The sequence below is a fragment of the Labeo rohita genome, unplaced genomic scaffold (assembly GCF_022985175.1).
Source record: "Labeo rohita strain BAU-BD-2019 unplaced genomic scaffold, IGBB_LRoh.1.0 scaffold_1098, whole genome shotgun sequence".
NCBI lineage: Eukaryota > Metazoa > Chordata > Actinopteri > Cypriniformes > Cyprinidae > Labeo > Labeo rohita.
The window spans coordinates 2,090-20,006 of record NW_026127228.1 but is presented as its reverse complement, the minus strand read 5'-3'; the positions used below and the strand labels follow the sequence as shown (position 1 = coordinate 20,006).

The 17,917-nt window shown below is 33.0% G+C and overlaps 2 protein-coding genes across 2 annotated transcripts; both read right to left on the bottom strand.

Annotated features, from left to right (window-relative positions):
* Positions 1-1,828: 1,828 nt before the first annotated feature.
* Positions 1,829-7,234, bottom strand: LOC127157504 (asialoglycoprotein receptor 1-like). The gene is made up of 8 exons (XM_051100762.1): positions 7,114-7,234; positions 6,569-6,655; positions 5,472-5,579; positions 5,229-5,360; positions 5,001-5,093; positions 3,792-3,952; positions 3,584-3,693; positions 1,829-2,827 (listed from the first exon to the last, which is right to left on the bottom strand). The coding sequence occupies exons 1-8, from the start codon at positions 7,178-7,180 to the stop codon at positions 2,680-2,682; spliced, it is 906 nt and encodes a 301-aa protein (XP_050956719.1). The 5' UTR covers positions 7,181-7,234; the 3' UTR covers positions 1,829-2,679.
* A 2,816-nt stretch (positions 7,235-10,050) lies between these two features.
* LOC127157503 (C-type lectin domain family 10 member A-like) lies at positions 10,051-15,930 on the bottom strand. Its single transcript, XM_051100761.1, has 10 exons — positions 15,795-15,930; positions 15,260-15,346; positions 14,797-14,892; positions 14,626-14,724; positions 14,167-14,268; positions 13,913-14,053; positions 13,671-13,763; positions 13,397-13,557; positions 13,202-13,311; positions 10,051-10,491 (listed from the first exon to the last, which is right to left on the bottom strand). Exons 1-10 carry the CDS (start codon positions 15,859-15,861, stop codon positions 10,344-10,346), a joined length of 1,104 nt encoding a protein of 367 aa, XP_050956718.1. The 5' UTR covers positions 15,862-15,930; the 3' UTR covers positions 10,051-10,343.
* Positions 15,931-17,917: the final 1,987 nt, after the last annotated feature.

Below are 17,917 nucleotides of genomic sequence, written 5' to 3'. Positions count from 1 at the left end.
GTTACATATTAAAAAAAAACACTGTTGTTATGTAATACTTTCATTGTAGACATTCAGTTCTGCATCAGTTTTTTTATTTCCCCATTTATCACACGCTATCTTTTTAAAAGTAGTTTTTTGCAGAATAACTGTTTGTAGCACGTAAAAGTATTTAGTTCACCCAAAAATGAAAATTCTGTCATTAATTACTCACCCTCATGTTATTCCAAACCCGTAAGACCTTCTTTTGTCTTCAGGACACAAGTGAAGATGTTTATTATTAAATCCGAGAGCTCTCTGACCCTCCAAGGGTCCTACCACGTTGAAGGTCCAGAAAGGTACCAAGCGCCATTTTGGAGACCATCATGATGCATAAATGTGCTTTCCTCTAAAAGTTCTACATCAGCAGCACCACATGCATGCATTGTTTACACGCAGATCAAAGCACGTGCATGCATTGTGGTACACTACAAAATGGCACTAGAATGAAGCAAAGGAGGTGAATTGTTAAATAAGGGTGTTATTTTAGTTTTTTTTGTGTGTGTGTGTGCATAAAAAGTATTCTCGTAGCGCTAACAAAGCCAAGAAAATATATGCTTTGCAGGGAATGGATGAAGTGAAAGCTTGAATCCAAGTTGCTTTGTAAAAAATCATCTGGCAAATGTATAAAGATTAAAAAATGTATCTGAAGTAATAATAATAGCAGTGAAGTTGTATCTGAAGTTGCATAGTATTTTACTACCACCCTAACTAATATAAAGCTCAAACATTACTAAGCAGAAAACATAGTATTACAATAAGAACATCTAAACAAATTAAAAGTGGGAACAGAAATAAGTACAATATTATCCAGAATTTCAGGTATTATCCAGGTACAAAAATTGAACATCAAAATGTAAAACAGCATTGCGTAGTCTTCAGTGTATAAATTAAATATAGATGAATCCTTATTAAAATTACACGTTATTCAGTCGAGAAGTGAGTGTGCATATTCACATCATGATTTTATTATGATTTTGATGAATTGCACAGTCTTACTAATACTGAACTAAAATTACTTCAGAAAGCCTAAATGAACTATTACATAAAATAACACTGCATTTAACAACATTGTATTTAACAATGCATGAAAAAGGTTATAAAATAGTTTTTACATGCATCAGATCTCTGTAATTTAGAATAGCGATGTCTCACCTCCCTGCACTCCAGCAATAAAACAATACAATAAACATTTAATGCAATTATTCTGACACTAAGTTTAGTTTAGTTTAATCATCACTGATATTCAGGACATCATTCAGGTTATTTTTTCATTAGTTTATCAGTGTGATTCTTGATAAATTGTTAACTTGAATTTTTAAGACAGAGCTAAATATGTTGTAGATGGTTGTAAAAGTGTGTATTTTATTTCTCTCATCTTTTTGAATGTGCAACTGGAAATAGTAAAGCACAGACATTTCAAAATAAGAGTCCCGCTGTATTTCAGGCTTGTTTATGACTAAAAGTTCATTATTATGCATAAAATCTTTTTTCCCCTGGCTTTTATTGGTATTTTGGTTACACACTAATCAGTATCTGGCATTTAAATCAAAGTAAACATTTGGGGCTTCTCTCTGGGTCACAGGCAAGAAAGACTAAGAACGTGATTTAACAAATTTGATACATAGATTTTATTAGTATTGGCACAACCATCTATTTAATGCCTTTCTTTAAAAACGTGGTCGTATTTGCAAAATCCAGAGATAGAGAGCATAAACCAATACTGAGCAAAACATGACTTCTTCAATATGCAGTTACCCTGTTTTGCAGTTGAATGTGTGCTTTGAAGTACTTTTTTCACTTATTTCAGTTAATAATAAAAAAAAAACTAACTTATAAAACAAAACTTGTGAGCTAAGCCAGTAGTAGCATGACAATGTTGTGTAAACATGGCTGAAGACTTTTAAGGCCCGATTACAGCTCTACTCTGAATCAGTTAAACCACTGTGTCGCAAAATGATTCACTGTTTGATTCAATGTTTCGAAGCGTTCCAATTGGATCACGTATTGCAAGTCATTTGATTCAAAATGGGACTTCAGATCACACATCACAAATCATTTGATTTAGACCGGGAATACTTTACTTTACTTCGGAGCGTGGATCGCGAACCATTTAATTCAGTTTCAGATTTTTTTTGTTATTAAACAGTAGAAAACATCAAACCATTAAGGCAGTACAGTTATAAAAACAAAACAAAGAAAAAAGAAAAAGAAAGTTTACAGAAATTATTAATACAAAGATTAATACAAAAAAAATGAATCGTGGTTTTAATTTGAAAGACAAGACATTGTTTGATAAGTGAGATCTCTGAATGAAGTCCTTGAAAATTAAAAAAGTAGTGCTTGAAAAGTCCTTGGAAATCCTGGAATTTCATTTTACACTATCTGTACAAACCCTGTTTGAGATTTTATGGGTTTGTTTTGTAGCAGTATCTAGTATTAGTTTATTAGTTTATTTGGGCAGGTCTTAAAAAGTCTTCCATTTGGTTTTAAATGCTCTGCAAAAACCCTGTATTAGTCATAACTACACCAAAACATTGTAATTTTCCATACCCATACCCAAACCTCAAAACGAAACCTATCTAGGCTATTCCGTGGACGGTGCTTTTAGAATTTCATTCATTCAGTTTTGACCACATTTGATGCCACATATTTTTAGTCCTATTTTTTCATTTTACATATATACTTTATTTTGTAAGAGCAGTGGGCGTCATTTAGCAGCCCATATACTGTAAGGTGCCCACAGTCCTCTCCTTCCTCTCCCAGGCCATGTCCGGTCCAGTTGTCTGGCTGCCCAGGAACCCATTGTCTGCAAAATTGAAATTCAAACATATTACACTGTTCATTTGTAGTTGAACATGAGCAATATCCAAAACCGATTGACCAGATTTTTTGACCTATAGCCATTTTAACAGTATCCTCATTGGTTTCAGAGGTTTAAAACCTACAAAATAACATATAATAATAGCTAATACTACATAGTGATTTACTGAATTATAGGCTGGGAATAAAGAGTGCAAGCTTGTATGAACACTTGGCCAAAAATGAATTCCGCACAATTTGGTACTGTATGTTTCATTGCATCATGAATTCATACATAGAACTCGTACATATGTCCAGGCTCTACTTCACATCATGCATACAAAATATGCAAAAAATGTTTAATAAAAAGTTTAAGTAAAGTGCAAAGAAGCCTAGGATGGACATCACTTTTAGCCACTACTGCAGAGTGGGATAGGGCAATGTCTACATACGAAAGCATAAAATGACATGATTTACATTTCAGATACAGGTTTTCATAAACACAAAAAGCTTATGAAATGATAAACATCTCATTTCAGCCTCAAAGAAAAGGGATGAGTCAAACGTATGAATTATGAAATTTTAAACGTAAATACATATATATATCTTACTGTCTGAATTGTCTAGATTTTTTAGAAGGCACTTTAGCTTCTCTTCGAACCACCAGTTCACATTTACAACTCTTTGTGTTTGCTGTGTAAAAATATGGGTCGATTCGGCTGCTCTGGAACCAAATATTCAGTTCCTTATATATTCAACTCACACTTTATTCATGGTGTAAGGAGTGTCATCTGCCCATCTCCACTGCCCTGTGTTCTGGTCCGTTAGACCAATCCAGTATTGTTGTGGTCTAGCCATATTGGTAACAAATTTCTAGAAAGAAGATCAGATAATCACTGAAAGACCGATGGGAAGGTTTTAAGGAAAAAGTTGTGTGTGTGTGTGTGTGTGTGTGTGTGTTTGTTACACACCCACTCCTTCTCAGAGGCATCTTCTATTTTTAAGAGTAACGCACCCTGCTTTGCACAGTAATCTTTTGCTTCGGTCCAGTTCAGTATATTACGCGAGAACAGGTAACAGCTGTTACTGAACGGGATCCAATCAGGGTCAGTACAGCCTGTTGTGAGTAAGTCTGTAAAAGAAAGAGCGAATGCATTACGGTGTAGCACAAAAGACATACATTATTTTGTTTTACACAGTCATGCAACACATTTAATCAAAACATCAGTAAAAACAAAATCAAAAGCATAATCCGATTTGGACAAGACTAGTTTTCTCTGTGAGGTGGTTTTGTAAATTCTTATTTCACTCTATTGATTTATGAATTTCATTTTGATGTTCTATACACCATTAGTAAAAAATTCTGGAGTCAATTGTTTTTCTCTCACACAGGTTACATAAATGTAATCCTATTTGAATATATTTTAAAATGTAATTTATTTCTGTGATTTCAAAGCTGAATTTTTAGCATCATTACTCCAGGCACATGATCCTTCCAAAATCATTCTAATATTCGGATTTGCTGCTCAAAAACATTAATTATTATTATTATTATTATTATTATTATTATTATTATTATTATTATTCTCATTATTATTATTATTATTATTATTATTATTATTATGTTGAAAACAGAGTAGACTTTTTTCAGGTTTCTTTGATGAATAGAAAGTTCAGAAGAACAGCATTTTTTTGAAATAGAAATCTTTTATAACATTACAAATGTCTTTATCATCACTTTTGATCAATTTAAAGCGTCCTTGCTAAATAAAAGATAATTTCTAAATAAAAAAAATATACTGAGTCCAAGCTTTTGAATGGTATAGTGTATAATGTTACAAAAGTTTTTTATTTTAGATAAATGCTGATCTTTGGATCTTTCTATTCATCGAATAAAATAAATGTTTCTTGAACAGCAAATCAGCATATCAGAATGATTTCTGAAGGATCATGTGACACTGAAGACTGGAGTAATGATGCTGAAAATATAGCTTTGAATACAGGAATAAATTACGTTTTAAAATATATTTGAATGGAAAACATTTTTATATAGTACAAATATTTAAAAATTTTGTGTTTTTTGCTGTACTTTGGATCAAATAAATGCAGGCTTGGTGAGCAGAAGAGTGGTAGTGTATATTCTAACACCATATAGCACTTTGAATTTAGAGTTTACTCACTGGTAAATGATAGTTTATAAGAAAGCAATTGAATAGATGATCCTGTTTCCCCCACGTAATGCAATAGGTTAATCAGTGATCTTGAAATGTCCACTTGAATTGAAGAAAAATAAAAAAAAAATGCAGTATATCAACACATTTACCTCTAATTAAGGAAAATATTTAAGATTTTTAAATGAAATAATAACATTTTTGTTTTAATGTTATTATGTTTATTTTAAGTCTTACTTAAAATTTGTTGTGTGTGTTGAAAAGACCTTGAACTATGCACTGTCAGGTTGTTTCTAAGGTCTGATACTGCAGAACTCAAACTGTCCATCAAACTCTTCACTTCAGTGTGTGACACATTTTGCTGGTGCTCTGTAGCAGAAAAAGAGGTAACGTTTAATCATTAGGTTAATCATTTCAAACCCATATTTTTTTTAATTTAAGTTTGAGGAATTAAAACTGAAAAGTATGTCCAGTGCTCACCCAGCTTTTGTAGGTTTTCTTCTTGTTTGAATGCGACTGAGGTTAAGTCAGAAGATTGGCTTTTCATCCAGCTCTCCAGCATTGAGAACTTTTCTTCTTGATGTGAAACTTTGCACCAAAATAAACAGATAAACAAGCAAACAAACTCACATTTTTCAGCTTCTCTCCATGTGTGTTTTTTTTTTTTTTTTTTTTTTTTTTAAGACTTTTCTGCTCATAAAGGCTGTGTTTATTTTATTAAAAATACAGAAACAACAGTAATATTGTGAAATATTATTGCAATTTAAAATAGTGGTTTTAATATTTAATATACTTTAAAGAAAGAATTATTAGAATCATTATTCCTTTCTTCAGTGCCAAATGATCCTTTAGAAATCATTCTAATATGCTGATTTATTATCAGTGCTGGAAACTGCTTAATAATTTTTTGGAACCTGTGATACTTTTATCTGGATTTGATGAATAAAACGTTAAAAAGAACAGCATTTATTTTGAATAGAAATCTTTTGTAACAATATACACTACTGCTCAAGTTTGGGGTCAGTGTCAGTTTTTTTTTCTTTCTTTGAAAGAAATTAAATTTTTATTCAGCAAGGATGTGTTAAATTGATAAAAAGTTAAGATTTTAAATAAATGCTGTTCTTTTGAACTTTTTATTCATCAAAGAATCCTGAAAAAGTATCACGTTACAAAAAAATAATAAGCAGCACATCTGTTTCCAACACTGATAATAAATTAGCATATTTATAAATTATACATTTATAAATTAGTTTTTAAATTGCAATAATGTTTCATAATATTACTTTTTCTGTATTTTTGATCAAATAAATGGAACTTTGATGAGCATAAGAGACTTCTTTAAAAAACAATAAAAATCTTACTGATCCCAAACTTTTAAACAGCAGTGTAATTATTTAAATAATTAATAAATAATTAATAAAAGTTAACGTAAATCTTGATCTTGAAAAGAAAAATAGTTCATGCATGTTATTAGTCAGACTAAAAGCACAAAGCTGCTGCAATTCATAAATTAATTCAGTGCTAAACTAAAGCAGTCTAGTAACAGTACAGTAAAGATTGTCATTTAATTCGCTTACAGATGACAAAAGTCATAACCATGAAAATAACCATGCAGACTGTTCCTAGAAGCACAAGAATGCCAGTTTGTCTGCTACAGGGACGATCTGCAGAAAACAAAAACATACCCTTGATTCATTTGTGTTGTTCATTTCTTCCCCACCCAAGTTTAATACTTGAGACATAAGTACTGTAAAATAAATTAGAAGCTCTGTGTATAAGCAGTAGTACTAATAATACATGCATCAGCACAAAGCATTAATATTCATACTTAGCACATGATTGTGAATAATTGAAGTTGAGGAAGAAGAATTTGGCTAAATGGCATTATTGATTCCAATTGCATTCCAAATATTTAAGAAAGTTGCTTTTATAATGATAATAAAAACATGCATGTGTCAATACATTTAAATAAATGTAACTCTAGGATTTAATGAAACATTTTCCATTTCACCTACACTGTAAAAGTCAAATGAGTTTAATGCTTTTAGATTCAAGCTAGTTTCCCTAATTCTCGAACAGTTTTTTGTATCAAACAGAATGTAATTTTGTAAATCTTTCAAACCTCTCCAAAATGATTTCTTTGGTTCACATTCCATCTCCATTCTAATGTATTCTTCTGAGCAATCCATTCCTATTTTCTGAGACAGGAAAATGGAGGTGACTTGCTTCTTATGATAAAAATTCAAAACAACACCTTCCTTATATATTAACACGTTATGCAATCATGTTCCTTAAGTTAAAAAAAGGAACTTTCACTTCCACATTCTGAAAAACTGATATTTAGGGAATTGGGGGGATTCTAGGTATTCCGTCATTGAGACAGACAGGAAAATGTCTAAAAAAAAATTATAATGCAACTTTTTTGCATGTAAATTTTCTTCATTAGAGCGAGGTATAATAATGGTTGTGTCATCATGTATTAGCTAAAGATTATCCCTAAATTATTACACAGCACTCTGGAATACTTGATTCTGATTGGTCAGTCGCAACATTCCAAAGTTCGTTATTCCCCAGTAATAACCGTCGTCATTATCAACGCAGAATAACAAATCACTCATCTGGGTATTTAAGCCCAGTACTACTTTAAAATCTGTCATATTGCACCATCAAAACGCAACTGCTGTCATCTTGCGCCTCAGTTATCGACTGTATTTTCTGTCAAATGAAACTGGAGGGCTTCAGTATTAATAGTAAGCTTGTGGTATTGTTAATGATGCGTTCGTCTTGTTGCCAGAACGATTGTTTTGTACACTCTTATGGATTTAAGAGAATAAACAGGTACGATTTAAAAACTTTTTTCTCCTTCTCAAAGATTTTATGTCCTCCTCTGCACTTTATCTGCTGATATGAATCCAGTTTTTTTTGTTGCTGCTAGTGAAACACTAAAATAATTTGGCTGAATTAACAAAGTACTGCATTTTTGCTGATATTAGACTTTCAGATGTAACTAGGGAAGTGAGAGTAATTCCTATGAAATTCGTATGCAATTTTGATCTTTAATATTTTAGCTATAATTAAATATGGAGTTATTGTAAAAATGAAGCATGAAATCTTTAGTTTAGTACTCCTGCTTACAAATACCAGTGGTTAGACCTATTTTAGAGCTCAAACATACTGATAAGTGGACATCAACCAAATGCATTTAATATTTGCAGATGCACATGTGATTTCATTAAAAGTTGTAAGAATGTTTATTTATACTCATTCAAACAGGCTTATCCCTACTATTTTACAGAGTATGCCATGATAGTGCATTGTAGCTATATCGATTCAGAAGATGCAGTATTCATGAAAAAGTAGGTGTAAAATACCTGAGTGATATATAACATCCACAAAATGTGTCCTAGGCAACATTCATAAATGGCAGAGAACATTTTGATACCTGAGAATAAAGCAAAAATATTACATATAAAAAAGCTGCTACGTAAATATATCTTATTCATGGGAGAAGGAAGAGTGAGATGCAAACAGCAGAGCATGGTGCTAGAAACACCAAAGTCATCATGGGTTTGATTCCCAATGAATGCATCATTAACTGATGTTCTGAATGCAAGTTACTGAAATTGGGGTAAAAAAGCATCTGCCAAAAATGCTGAACACAAGATCGAGATGTGGGATATGTGAAGCAAGCTCTAAGTGCTAAAGGGGCTCATTATACATCACAAGCAAAGAAATGATACTTTGTTTTTTGGTTGAACCGACAATAACTAAAATGTTACTAATATTAGAAGTACATTTGTTTCAAAAAGTTCTTAAAATGTTTTTATGCACATTTTCGTTCAGCAAATTAGAATGATTTCTGAAGTATCATGTGGCACTGAAGACAGGAGGAATGATGTTAAAAATTCAGCTTAGCATCAAAGAAATACATCACATTAAAATATTAAAATGCATTCAAATAGAAAATAGTTATTTCAGATTGTAATAATATTTCACAGTATGTCTGTTGTTACGGTATTCTTGATCAACTAAATACAGCCTTGGTGAGCAGAAAAGACTTCATTAAAACATTTAAAAAATCATGATGTTTCCAAAGTTTTGACAAGTACTTCACATGAAAAAACCCTAGTTTTTTAATACATCAAATGCTGAACTGCCCCTTTAGAATAGCGTTACCTTGTCTCACGGCTTCTGTCCAACAATAAAATTCATACAGTTATCATTTCAAATTATTACACAGTTTGAAGTATTTTAAAACTATTACATGTTTAATCACAATATTCAGGACATCATTAAGACTCTTTTTTTTTTTGTACTGTATGACAGGAAAACAAGGTATTTTAGGAGTTAATTTGTTTACTGTTGGTTTACTGTTTCCATTTAAACAAGAAAGGTTAATTTTGTAAAATGAGATATTAAAGGAGAAGTTCACTTTCAGAACAAAAATTTGCTGAAAATTTACTTACCCCCTTGTCATCCAAGATGTTCATGTCTTTCTTTCTTCAGTCGATAAGAAATTATGTTTCTTGAGGAAAACATTTCAGAAATGATCTCCATATAGTGGACTTCAGTGTTGCCCCCAAGTTTGAACGTCCAAAATGTAGTTTAAATGCAGCTTCAAATGGCTCTAAATGATCCCAGCTGAGGAATAAGAGTCTTATCTAGAAAAACAATCGGCCATTTTTTAAACAAATTGACAATTTATATACTTTTTAACCTCAAACGCTCATCTTGTCTAAGTCTGCGTGAACTTTTTCCGGTTCAATACAGTCAATACAGTTAGGGTATGTCTAAAAACTCAAAATCGTTCTACATCACTGCAGAAGTACCGACCCAGTGTTTACAAAATCACAACACCCTTTAAAAAAAAGGGGGTAAATCAGCGATGTAGGATGATTTTGACGTTGAAGAAGAAAACAAGACAAGAGTTTTTCGACATACCCTAATTGTATTAACCTGGATTACACAGTCTACACATGCACATCACAGAGACAAGACAAGATGAGCATTTGAGGTTAAAAAGTTTATAAATTGTCTATTTGTTACGAAAATGACCGTAAGACCCTTATTCCTTGGCTGGAAACAAGCCATTTGAAGATGCATTTAAATAAAACAAAATTTCCTATCAAATGAAGAAAGAAAGACATGAACATCTTGGGGGTGAGTAAATTATCTGGAAATTTTTGTTCTGAAAGTGAACTTCTCTTTTAAATTAGTCATATTGTTATCTACACTACAAAACTGATAAACACATCATTAATGTGATTTGTAATTTACATAATTCTCACACACGAAAACTTAATATGGTCAAAACAAAGCCTATTTACACTGTGCTTTCAGAATTCCACTTATTTATTTTTGCATTTCACATATATACTTCATTTTGGTAGAGCAGTGGACATCATTAAGCATCCCATTAAATGTAATTTGCCCACAGTCCTCTCCTTCTTCTCCCAGGCCGTGTTCGTTCCAGTCATCTGGCTGCCCAGGTGCCCAGTGTCTGCAAAAATAAAATCTGTTATGTATTCATTTATAATTTATTATGCTAGCAGTGTTTCCCACAGGATTTTGCGAGACGGTGGCGAGAGGACCTCTGTCCCTCTAGGGGATCTGGGCTCTAGATAGTTTTGTAGATTTTAAAGTTAAGTGCATCAGTCTAGTTAAAAAACAAAAAAAACAAATGTTCAGTGTGAAAACTGAATAAAGTAAAAAGTCCTGGACTTAGTCCTGACCTGAACTTTAAACCACCTTTTAGTTGTGATGAAGTGTGTCTGTCTACATTACATTCACACTTGTGTTTTAGGAAGCCAGACAATTAATATAATAATAGTAATACTTATTATTATTATTATTATTATTATTATTATTATCCTTAGACAAGTAAAGTGTATTGTAAAACAAATGTAATGTAAAATACAGGTAAATTAAAAATGAGTATTTTCTAAGTATATTATTTTACTTACAGTTGACCTATCATGATAACTACTTTTTGTTGGGCCCCAGAAATAATAAGTGATAGACAATATTATTGTAATTTAAGCCCATTTTATGCCACTGACTATACAATGATAATATTTCAGCACTAGTCAGTGCAGTTACATTGTATACCAGTAGATGGCGGCAAGGGACTGTCTTTGTGAATGAGTCCTCATTAAAACCCTTCAGTCAATCAGTCACCCAAGTAATGTTGAAGCTGATGTTTCACTTCATAGAAACCAATGGTGTTGATTCAATGAATTGAACAGCTCTGACGCCAGCCCTGCAAAATCCCCTTAAACGCTGAAAGGGTACTATGATAACAACTGACAAGCTTTTATCTTGGAACAAAACACAACGTTAGAGACTCTTATGTTATTTATTATAATATGTTTTAAAATATGTTTGGTTCATTATGAAACTGTGGTGGGACAGATTAGACCAGGGGTGCCCAAACTTGGTCCTGGAAGGCCGTATCCTGCAGAGTTTAGCTCCAACCCCAATTAGACACACCTGAACCAGCTAATCAAGCTCTTATTAGGCATACTAGAAACAGGCAGGTGTGTTGAGGCAAGTTAAGAGCTAAACTCTGCCGAACACCAAAACCAAGATTGGGCCCCCGGGGATCAGACTATGGCGGGTCACCAAAGTCTAGATCAGGGGTGGCGAACTCCGTTCCTGGAGAGCTGCAGTTCAGCTCCAACCCTAAGAAAAACTTACTGGCCTGTAGCTTCCTAGTAACCCTTCAGACCTTGTTTAGCTTGTTCAGGTGTGTTTGATTAGGGTTGAAACAAACCTATGCAGGGCTGCTGCTCTCCAGGACCGACATTCGCCACCCCTGGTCTAGATCATTGGTCTTAAACTCAAATCCTGGAAAGCCACAGCTCTGCACAGTTTAACTCCAACCCTAATCAAACACACCTGATCCAGCTAATGAAGGTCTTCAGGATTACAACAAACTTCCAAGCAAGTGTGATTTGAAGCTGGTTGCAGCTAAACTCTGCAGAGCTGTGGCCCTCCAGGAATTGAGTTTGAGACCACTGGTCTAAATAATGAATAGTAAACACTTAGTATATGTTAGCAGTATTGGGGAAAGTTACTTTTAAAAGTAATGCATTACAATATTGTATATTGCTTCCTAAAAAAGTAACTAATTATGGTACTTAGTTACTTTTTATGGCAAGTAATGTGTTACATTACTTTTGCGTTACTTTTAAAATCTGGACAGGGCTTGCTTGTTTGTTTTTAATATAAAAAGTTCTATTTTTAGCAAATGTAAAAGCCCTTTCACACCAAAGTGAAATGAATAAGCCTCAGGCTGAAGGAAAAGTAAATTAACGTCTGTACAGTTGAACGCAGGAAAAGAAAGTTCAACACTCTTCAGCAATAAAAAACAAAACAAAAAAAACAATAAAGCACAAATGTTAGTTTATCTAAAGCCATTATTAGTATGGTTGAACTGGATCGTCAAAGGTCTGCAGCAAAGACATTGGTTAATAAAATGGGATTAAATTAACATTTAATTATTGCAGGTTAGCGTCATATTCAGAGTTTGCATTTCACTATTTTAATTCATTTTGATGAATACTGAATCTGTTTTTTGCAAATGAGATGAGTAAATGCTTGTTCATTAGAACTACAGTATCATGTTCACACCGCACACACAAAGCTTCTCTCTCAATATGGGGACAGGAGACTAGTCATTCAGTAAATGTGAAAACAAAGTAACAGGTGTTACTTATTTGAAAAAGTAGCTCAGATATTTTCTTGTAAATTAAAAAGTTACTTAGTAAAAGTAATCTGATTACGTAACCCTCAACACTGTATGTTAGTATATGCAATCATGGTTTATGTTAGATCTGTTTATATTTGGTCTTGAATGTGAGTTCTCAATAATACATTAATTATCCAGAACCAAAATATCCAGTTCTCTGTCCACCTTATTCTTCAATGTGGAAGTAAGCCTATTGATGAGACTTCCGATTCATTATCTGCTATAGGGAAATTACGAGAAGAATAAAAACATGCAGGAAACAGTAAAACTGTTTGCACTACAAACCAGTGTGTTCATAATTAAGATAATACATTAAAATAATATGGTAGGTCACACCAATCTGCAATGTCAAGCAGGAAAACAAGCTGTTTTGTATAGCTGGATGTGGATGAGACTGGAAGCCAAACCCAAATGGTCGTGCCCACTCTCCCGGGTAAAATAAGGTGGATATTCAACTCACTCTTTATTAATGGTGTACGGAGTGTCATCCGTCCATCTCCATTGCCCTGTGCTCTCGTCCGTAAGACCAATCCAATAGTCATGTGGTTTGGCAAAGTTGGTTACAAATTGCTAGGAATGGAGGTAAATATTAACAAGAACCTCAGAAAGACAAAATAGAAGGTATCGAGGAAAAAGGTGTGTGTCTGTTACGCACCCACTCCTTCTCTGAACCATCTTCTATTTTTAGAAGCATCGCGCCCTTCTCTTCGCAGTAATCCTTTGCTTCGGTCCAGTTCATTGTATTATCTGAGAACAGGTAACAGCTGTTTCTGAACGGGATCCAATCAGGTTCAGTACAGCCTGGTGTAAGTAAATCTGTGTAAGCAAGAGAAAAAAAGAGTGCGTAATGGTGTAGCACGAAGACATATAAAGCCACATATATTTGAGAGCAGTATTGCACGCTGAGTTTAGAATTAGAATTTACTCACTTGTAAATGATAGTTTGTAAGAAAGTGTTTGAATAGATGATCTCATTTGCTCGACTGAATGCTTCAGCTCTGACAGCGAGTTTGACATGACCACTTTAGTTGAAGAAAAAAAAATATATATGTCTGCATGGTTACCTTTAGTGTAGGAAAAACTTAATTCTGTAGAATATTTTTAAATGAAGTGTTTAGTAACGTTTTTAAAATAATATTTCTGTTCATTTTAATATCATTTTAGGCCTTACTCAAGATGCGTTGTGTGTGTGGAATAGAAAAAACAGATGTCATCAAATTGTGTGCTAGTGTATCCCTAAGATCTGATACTGCAGAACTCAAACTGTCCATCAAACTCTTGACTTCAGTGTATGACACATCTTGCTGTCGCTCTGTTGGAGAAAAAAAGAGAGAAAGTTTCATCATTGGGCCAATTAATAAACAGTTTAAAATCTTTGAAATGTTGTTTTAAAGTTGAGAATTCAAAACTGAAAAGTAAATTCACCCAGCTTTTGTAGGTTTCCTTCTTGTTTGGATGCGAGTGAATTCAGTGACGAACCAAGACCGGTCATCAGGGTCTCGATACTAGACAACTTTATGTGCATTTCTAATGCATATAGAGTCAGAGAGACAATTAATAAGTAAATAATCAATGCTTTTTATGCAGATGTCATATCTTAGACTATTTTAGTGTCAAAGAAGAAAGGCATAGCTAGCCGTCATGTTCTGTTGAGATTGACTTGTCAGAGTCATGCAAAAATTAATTGATTAAATATTTTCCTCCAAACAAACATTAGTAATGTGACAATTTTTATGGAGGACATTTGAAGAGTTATGTTGACACTTTATGATGAATTTATGATCAAAATATTACTAACAAAAAAAAAAATGCAAATCATTTTTTAGTTCATTTTTAGTTCAATTAAATGATGTTGCACAAAATAAAACAAGACAAGACACTAACCCCTGGTCATTGGGTTGCTTGGTCCAGATGTGTTCATATGTGAACTCAAGCTGGATACTAAGGTCTGCAGCTCTGCAACTTTCTTTTCTAGATCACCACCTATCAAAAGTAATAATTAATTAAAAATCCATTACCAAGACTAATCTGTAACAATGATGGTGAAGTTCTCACCTGTGATCTGAAAATCAGATTTGACTGAGGTTAGATCAGAAGTATGGCTGTTCATCCAACTCTGAAGCATTGAGAAGTTTCGTTCTTGATGTGAATCTTCAAACCAAAATAAACAGATAAACAAGCAAATAAACTGTCACATTTTCCAGCTTCTCTCCATGCGGTAATGCAAATCTCTGTAAACTCAGTTCATAGATACGAACAAGATTCATGTTACAGTTACTGGTGAGTTAGTTAACTGAGCAGTTTTTAGAACATTGTGACATACACTTAATCTAAAACTATTTTAACACTTTTTTTTTTAATATAATATTAATAGAGAGAATACAGGTAATATTTTAAAAATTAATTGGTAACACTACAGGACAACTATGAAAAATGGTGAAAAAAAAAACTAGCACAATTACAGCAATATTTTAATATTATAATATAATATTATAACTGTGGTGTTTAATTCACTCACAGATGACAAAAGTCATGACCATGAAAACAGTCATGTAGACTGTTCCTAGAATCACAAGGATGCCAGTTTGTTTCCTGCATGGAAGACCTGCAGAAAGAACATACACTTGATTCATTTATATTGTTAATTTCTTCTCCGTCTTTGAACTTTAATACTTTAAAAGAGGTTAGAGTAATATTACAACCACTGTGTATAAGCAAAAGTACTAAGATACATGTATCAGAAAACATTAATAACCATACTTAGCACATAAATGTGATCAATAATTAAAGCGGAAAAGAAAAAATGCATAGTGGCATTCTCAATTCCAATTACATTCCAAATAAAAAGTTGGATAAGTTCTATAAGCTTTTGTAGTGATAATTTAAAAAAAGGTGTCAAGACATTGAAAAAAATGTAACCGCAGGACTTAATGAAACATTTTCCATTTCACCTCAGCTGTAAAAGTCATATTAGTTTAATGCCTTAAGATTCAAGTTAGTTTCTCAAAAAGTTTCTTTCCGTATCAAATACAAATTTTGTAAATTTTTCAAACCTCTCCGAAATGATTTCTTTGGTTCACATTCCATCTCCATTTTAATGTATTCTTCAGAGTAATCCATTCTTATTTTTGAGACCGTATAATGGAAGTAAAATTAGGAGTCACTTACTTCTTTAAATGAAAAATCAAAAGAACAACTTACTTATATAATAATCCATTATGCAATAACTATAAAGTACATTCACTTCCACATTCTGATATTTAGGGAACTGGTGTTTAGGGACTGGGAGGATTCTAGGTATTCTGTTAATGAGAAAAAAATAAAATAAAAAATAAATAAATTAAAAAAATATATATATTTATGTATTGCCCCCCTCCCAGATGGTTAGTCATCCCCATTGTCAGCCACGCTGCAATTGGAGCGGTTTGCCATGCCCAGTCCCGGTTGTACGGATGTATTAGACGGTGCTAAATACCCTCAAAAGAAAGCAAAAGCAACTGACGATCTGCCACTATTCTATTCAACGTGTTTTTGCAGCGCTAAGCAGTGTAGACAATCACAGACATATCTGCTGATTTCTTGAACGCAATGGCCAATCAAAAACGTTTTAGTTTGTCAGAATTCACTCACCTCTGAAAGCGCCGGATCGTTTTTTTTTTTCAAGTGCACTGAACTGAGATAATTGACGCTTTTAAGTGATAATGAAGGGACTTTCTAGGCTATATAATCCATTCAGAATTTGTATGAAACATTCGTTTTACACGGTGCAATGTGTCGGGATGACATCTGCATATTTATGCGGGATTCGTTCTCGAAATAGCAGTGACTGACACAGTGATAACCAAAGCAATTGACGGGACAAAAATATTTGTGAGAGCATCCTCAGTGATTTAATTCTGGAACCGATCCTTGCCAAACTACCACAGACAGTGCGTGTCCTGTTTCAGCTATTAAAATAGTTCAGTTTTGTATGCAATAGCAAAGTGATTATATTTAGTTTTTTAATTTACAAAAAAACGTTTTGAAGTTTTTTTTATTTTTATTTTTATTATAAGTAAATATAAGTTTTTGTTTTTTAAAGTAAGGACAAAGCGGCCTGCGGAAGACTGATCATGTTTGATCAATTTTGCCTTCTCATGTCATCATGACTTGCCTGAAATAAAATCTATAGATATAAAACAGTTCAAGTATAAATCAATGTTAGTTTAAACATTAAACCTAGATAAATGTGTGCTATTAGGCACATATCCAATCATTTAAAATATTCTGTCATTTTTGCTGATAAATATATATATATATATATATATATATATATTTTTGTATGCAAGTTTTCTTCATGAGACATACAGTTGAGGTCAAAAGTTTACATACACCTTGCAGAATTTACCAAATCTTAATTATTTTACCAAAATGAGAGGGATCATACAAAATGCACGTTATTTTTATTTACCACTGACCTGAATAAGATATTTCACATAATGTTTACAGATAGTCCACAAGAGAAAATAATAGTTGAATTTATAAAGATAACCTCATTCAAAGTTTTACATACACTTGATTCTTAATACTGTGTTGTTACCTGAATGATCCAAAGCTGTGTTTTTTTTGTTTAGTGATAGTTGTTCATGTGTCCCTTGTTTGTCCTGAACAGTTAAACTGCCTGCTGTTCTTCTGAAAAATCCTTCGGGTTGCAAAAATTATTTGGTTTTCCAGCATTTTAGAGTATTTGAACCCTTTCCAACAATTGACAATGATTTAGAGATCCATCTTTTCACACTGAGGACAACTGAGGGACATTTCAGAAGGGTCAAACGCTCACTGATGCTTCAGAAGGTAAAAAGAATGCATTAAGAGCCGGGGGTGAAAACCTTTGAACTTAATGAAGATGTGTACATTTTTCTTATTTTGCCTAAATATATTTTTTCATTTAGTACTGCCCTTCGGAAGCTACAGAAGATACTTGCTTGTTTCCCAGAAGAAAAAATAAGGTACATTTACCTTGATCTTCAAATTCAAAAAGTTTTCACCCCTGGCTCTTAATGCATCATTTTTCCTTCAGGAGCATTATGTCCCGACTACATGCACAGTCGGGACATATCAACCAGTGATTTAATTTCCAGTAACAGATGGTAGACCGTTCAGGAATAAATGGTAGGCCTATGTGACTGGGAATGGA